We start from the raw sequence: 6,505 nt of genomic DNA, 5'->3' as shown, positions 1-6,505 counted from the left end.
ATATATATATAGTCTGAGACATAATCAGTTCTCTAATGATCATTCAAAATTCAGGAGACAGAAAGATTGGATCCAGTACCAAGTGACTGGAATACAAATATCAAGATATTCAGATAAGGGAAATTAAACTACCAACAGCAACATGCAAGCTAATTAGGAAATGTACAGAGTTTCAAGGCAGCACCCCTAAAGAGTAATTATTAATCTTAAAATTTGGGCTAATGGATTGTAACATRCAACTGGCATATACAATACTGAAAGTTACAAATAAAAGCTGTTTTTGTGAAGTAAATAAGATGAAATAAGCAGTGTGTCTCAATAAAAATAATACTTTAAGCAGTAAATTCAATTAAATGTCTCCCTTTCTGGGGAAATGTGTGACTAGATGCATCTTTGGGGCCTTTTTCCTAAAGTCAAAGAGCCAAGGCGAAGCTGATGAATATGCATTTTTTGGCTGATGAATATGCATTTATTGGGTGTCTAGGGAGACATTGAAAGAAGGGAGAAAACTGGAAGAAAACATCAGAATTATGGGCAGGGTGTAGTTTTTGGAGAGAAGCCCTATTCACCCTAAAAGGCCAACCATAATGTGAACTTTAAAAAGAAAAATGTTCCACTTGGCATACTGCCACATAGCATGTGACGGTGTGTTTAATTGCCTGCATACTTTTACAGCTGGTGGGATGAAAACTATATAAAAATGAACTGAAACCATAATAGAAATAGAAAGAAATAGAAGAAATAGAATTTCAGTATTGCTCATGAACATGAGAGAGGTAGGAAGTTTGTGTAAAACTATAAATCAGGTGTACATTCTGTACACATGCTAGCAGCACAAACACTTTCATTTCATGTTAAAAGATTTCACAGACCCAGAGTTGTATCAGTAGGAAGAAACTTTGATATTTAAATGAACATACCGTAAATATGAGTCATTTAATAATTCTGATTATAGTTGTGGGATACCCCAAGGTTCAGTTTTGGGCCCAATACTCTTTATATTGTATTTATATCCTTTAGGGCAGGGGTCTGGAAACTTTACAATCAAAAGAGCCATTTGTGCTCCTTTTCTCACTAATAAAATTAGTCCGGAGCCAAAAACAAGCTACGACTATGACTATCAACTGGTGGTCCATGGGCCTTTTCGGGAACCTTAACGGTCAATGGAGGTGACATTATAAAACTAAAAAAAATTTGTTATTATTATTATATTATTTAATATTATACACATAAGGACAAATAAAAAGACTATATTCATGTAAACAAGGAAATATTGTATATAGTTTATACCAATTTTCATAAAAAAATAGTTCAACTGAGTTATTCGGGCAAATTTTTCCTAATTCTTCCTATTATGTAGTCTTCAAATTATTTAAAGGTAATTTTGATGGATTTGAGAGAAAGATCATAGAAAGAAATTGGAATATTTAAGTAAACAACAGGCTAGCCTGAGCTAACGTTTTACTTTTTAAATAAGTAGTATTGATCACATATTTGCATATAAATTGATTTCTTTTGTGAGTATAAAAAACAAACAAAAAATGTATTCTGTCATGTTTGTCACATTTTCAAGAGCCACTGGAGAGGGACCAAAAAGCCACATGTGGCCTCAGAGCCGCAGGTTGCAGACCCCTGCTTTAGTGTATATTCTGAAGTGTGTTACAGCAATGTGTCATCATCTGCATGCTGATAACATTCAATTGTATTGTTCCTTCCCTTCTGAAATGCTCTATCACTGTCCCTTCTCTGTATAGACTTCATGACTCTTTCAAGAAACATCTAAAGACATTTTTTATTCAGAAAAGCTTTTAAGTTTTGCTTTCTGTTTCTTTAAATTGTTCTTGATTTTACTTGTTCTCTGTTTTTTTCATTATTGTTTTAGATAATTTTATTTCTGTGAAGCACTTTGAGATGTTTATACATATGAAAGGTCCTATAGAAATAAAGTTTACCCATCACTTTTTTTTCCATATTTACAATTTCATGATTCAAATTCACAATTAGATAACATATTTAACAAAATTGCATCTAGCAATGCAAAAATTGTCTCGAAAATCAACTATATTTGTTAAAATAAACTTCCATCCATCCATTTACAGCACACGCTTATTCCTTTCAGGGTCACATGGGTCACTGGTGCCCATATCCAGCAGTCACAGTGCGAGGGGCGGGGGTACACACTGGACAGGTCGCAAGTCCATCACAGGGCCACACATAAAGACAAACAAGACAGACAACCATTCACTCTCTCACTCACACCTAGGGACAATTTAGAGTTATCAGTTGACCTGACAGTCATGTTTTTGGTGTGTGGGAGGAAGCCGGAGTGTCCGGAGAGAACCAACGCATGCACGGAGAGAACATGCAAACTCTACCTAGAAAGGTCCCCGGGCCGGGATTTGAAACGGCAACCTTCTTGCTGAGAGGCATCAGCTCTACCAATTGAGCCACAGTGCCACCCTAATATATAATAATTAATATAAACTTTTGGTGTCTAATTAAACTGCATCTTACCCTGTCCAGAATTATGTTTAAATGATTAAACAGTCCTAGTTTTTTTTTCTTACCACTTACAAATGCAATATAAGACTATGCGAATGACTGACCTCCTAAAACTGAAAAGTCAAGGAGTCAGTCAAATGAAAAACAGGCCAGGATATTTCATCTCTGATTAAGCACATGAGAAAGAGAGACAGAGAGAGACAGAGACCAGGAGTTCCTTTCCCCCCTCCTAATGAGCTTACTGAAGCAACTTCAATATCCTCTAATGTCATGTTGAAATGAAAATTAATAGTTCAATATGCCGCCACCGCACTGGGCCACGCTTCTTCCATTTCCATATCAGATGGCGTGACCAAATGAATGTGCTTGCTTCAGACCAACGCCCATAAAARCTGATACCACCACTAATCAGCCAGATTTTTCCATCTGACATTGCTGTGCTGATGTGAATTAGTGTACGCTGTGTGTATATGTACGTGTGTGAGCAAGTGTGTGCGTGTGCAAGGATCAAAGATGAGGTCAAATCATAAAGGGGATGCAAATGGGATGAAGAGATATATGCTCAGGAGCATCAAGAGTGATGGGTGAAAATGTGAATGAGGAGCCGATTACGTATTCAGCCTCTCTCTTCGTGCCTTGCTGCGTTTGTGCCATAAAATGTGAAAAACTGATGCACAATAACGAGTGAATTGTAATGTAAAATAAACACAGAGTCCAGACTGGATCCTACCTCCCATCCAAAAGAGTTGTCCTTGCCTGTGGGCCCTGGATGCTTTGGGTTGTGCAAACCAAACCTCTCGCCAGCACAAATGCGGGTTTTAGCCCATATGCCGAGGCCAGCACCGGGCATGGAGGACTCCCGCAGTTCGAGCTCACTGGGAATGGGAATGTCGTCAGGAATGTACACGGGCGCCTCGTAGGGGGAGCCTTCCTTGGGTGTGGTGAAGTCCTGGTCGTTGCTGCTGCTACTGTTGTGGAGGTGGTGGGATGTGTAGAGGTGAGGGTGCAGCAGGTGGTGGTGGTGGTTGTTGTTTGGATGGGATGGAGTTGGTGAGGGCAAAGGAGACATGTTAATGATGCCGTCGTCTGCGTCGTCATCTGGGCTTTCGTGACCACCTCTACTGCCTGCTGCTGCACGCGGGAGGTCGGCTTCTGTGTCATACATGCTGTCCATAGGCTCACTGTCATCTAGAGAAGAAGAGACAAGATGTTTGGTAAAACACCAGAAATATAAATATTGTAAAGGAGACATATTTAAACAGTTTAGAAGGGGAAGACAACTCTCTTTCTTTTCTGTGACAAACGTTTAACTGCAGACTTAGACATGCTGATTATAGAAAATCATTCAAGTAGACATGTCATGCTTTTAAATACTTTTTCACATTTTAGTGATTCAGCTAGGGTCTATAAAAAGTGGAACTGCAATGCTTTGGTTTAAATTTCTCCTTATTGCAACTCCACAAGCCCCTCTTTCATCCATTTTCTGAAGTGTGTCTCAAATCAACTCATTTTGAGGCWGTCTCTTTAAATCCAAAAAGGCATTTTGAGGCACAAGGCATCCCGTCTCCCTCCAGCTTCCAGAATGGTTCATGCTAGCTTGAAAGAGGGATTTACGACTATAGCCGTGAAGAAACATTTTATTTATAAATTATTTAAAACACTAACTAACAAAAACCTAAATGAATGCGCCCATATCTGTTTGACAATTCATAACGTTCAACTGTTTAATTGTTAGAAAACAGCACTCTGAAGTAAGCAAATACAAAATTTAATGAATACTTATTAGTCATACATCTTCAGAAAGAAAATGCTCTTTTCTTGCAAGGGAAGAAGATTTAGCTTGGCAAAGAGTTTGATGGGAACAGATCTTCATTTCATCATAGTCACAATGTTCTGCCAAAACTCTTCTTGCAAATAATGATACTATCTATTGCTGCTTTGGTCAGTCTCATACCCTCATATTATTATCCTCACAGCCAAGAATTGACAACATGATTGTGCACTCACCCAAGGATCATACCAGTGAAAATGATGATGAGCTTTATGTGTGCATGGTCACATTTAACATTTGGCTCCAAGTTCCAGGCACTTTTGCTCAGTGTGTTATTAAGGAAATTATAGCGGACAGAGAAAGTTTGTAAGTGTGCGTGTGCAAATGCATTTAGGTGAGTGATATGTGACATCTGGCACATTAGTGCCTTCCCATTACCTTCTGTGAATGTGAGGGCTGGAATTATTTCTTGGTTTTTATTCTTAAAGTGAAACAACATGAGAGTGAGTTAAATTTCTTATTTTAAGACATTTTTCTTTTAAACAGAAGCTTTGTAACATGAAAAAGTGGAAAAACAATAAATGTGCAGAACATAAGCAGTGAAACATAATTATATGGTTTAAAATAAATTATCACCAGTGATGTACAGTATACATAATAATAAAAAAAACATGCATTTTATTAGTAATAGAAAATTACAAAGTTCTGATATGCAATTTAAATCTATGTATGTTTTCCCTTCTCTTTTTTTTTTTTTTGACACTTTCTGGAGTTTTTAGTCAAATTACCAACAAGGTTTTACGTTCTAAATACATACAAATACATACTTACAAATACATATAAAGAAAAAATAGTTGGAGGAAGTTTGAATAAACTAACCAGAAATCCAAAAAGGGGAAAAAGTAATCAGGGACAAATTTGTAGAAAAATAACTGTGCGACATCTTTTTTTTACTTCTGTGGTAAATATTTGAGTCTATTACACGATGTAAACTGTTAACTGACATGTAAGTTTCAAATGTGAAACATGAAACCATACAGGCCTGAGACATGGTGTTTTTAAAGGCTGGCAATCCTGCAGTGTCTCCACAAAGGTTTGGGAAACTTATCATATAAAGCTAAGGCAGTAAAAGCCAACATTTTATGACTGAATTTTGCGTCATTTAGTGATTTTGAATGGAAAAGAACCCTCTTTTATTTTAATGATTGCAGTTTCATAAGGGTTCAGACCAGGCGTTCAATTAAGCGCTGGAACAAGTGAGCCAGCAGTAGCTTCAACTCTTTACGCAGATCAATTAAAGTTTTATAACTCAGCCCTATCTGCTGCTCCCTCCACACAATCAAGTGTTCTCAGGCTGTTAAACACTTCTTTCACTCCCTCTCCTTCTCTTCATTCCCCGACTCTCACTGGCACTTGACCCATTGAGAGCAATTTTGACAAGCAGAGAGACAGGCTTGGAAAATCTATTAAATGCTATGGCTTTCAGGGCCTCTGCTTGCGCGCATGCACACACACGCACACACACACACGCAAACACTAAGCAGACAGTAAAAGTGCTCTAATTTAAATCAACAAAACACATTCATTGAGCCCTATGAAAAAGTAAAAAAAAACCAGATATTATTATATTAAAATTTTAGATGCAAATGTTTAATTCCTACAACGTCTTTTAAGAATACAGCACACAAGAGAGTTTTTCTCTTTTCATATTAATAAACAAAACAAAACAAAAAATAGGATATGTAATACTGAAGGGAGCCAGACAGAAGACGGTGAAAAAAGGCAGAGTTAAAAGGCAGGGAGTTAAACCGCTGATGACAGAGCTGTTTCTAAAAAGCTTTGTGTTGGTTCTGCGTCTCTGAAGACCCAGAAAGAGATGTTGGGTTCGCCTCCCTGTGGGCTTCTTAAAAACCACCCAGCCCAGATAGTGTCTTCCTCTCCCTGACTCCTTATGTTGTTCTTTCTCTCTCTCTCTCTGTTTGTCTGGCCATCTCTTTCTTTCTCTCTCTCTCTTTTTTTTACGGGGAGCTATTTATCCTGATTACATCAGGGGTCAATCATTAATTCGCACCTTGGGGGTCCCAATGCTGGCTATAGCTACAATGGGCTGCTTGTTCAGCGGCTGTTATTCCAGTGGAAAACTACTCTGCTCTGCCTGAAAGGCAGGCACAGGCCACATGAAGGCATCCCATTTATTTGATAAATTGTAAATGCATGCCATAAATGGATCCC

The 6,505-nt window shown here is 37.9% G+C and overlaps 1 protein-coding gene across 1 annotated transcript in view; it reads right to left on the bottom strand.

Moving 5' to 3' along the window:
* LOC106524186 (PR domain zinc finger protein 16) overlaps window positions 1-6,505 on the bottom strand; it is a gene marked incomplete at its 5' end in the record, with an annotated part of 159,060 nt that overhangs the window by 91,926 nt on the left and 60,629 nt on the right. The window contains 1 exon segment of the mRNA XM_014017894.1: window positions 3,233-3,690. Within this exon segment, the coding sequence (XP_013873348.1) occupies window positions 3,233-3,690 (458 nt within the window).

The sequence above is a fragment of the Austrofundulus limnaeus genome, unplaced genomic scaffold, assembly GCF_001266775.1.
Source record: "Austrofundulus limnaeus strain Quisiro unplaced genomic scaffold, Austrofundulus_limnaeus-1.0 Scaffold178, whole genome shotgun sequence".
NCBI lineage: Eukaryota > Metazoa > Chordata > Actinopteri > Cyprinodontiformes > Rivulidae > Austrofundulus > Austrofundulus limnaeus.
Note: the sequence above shows the minus strand (reverse complement) of the source record. Positions and strands in the feature narration are given on the sequence as shown.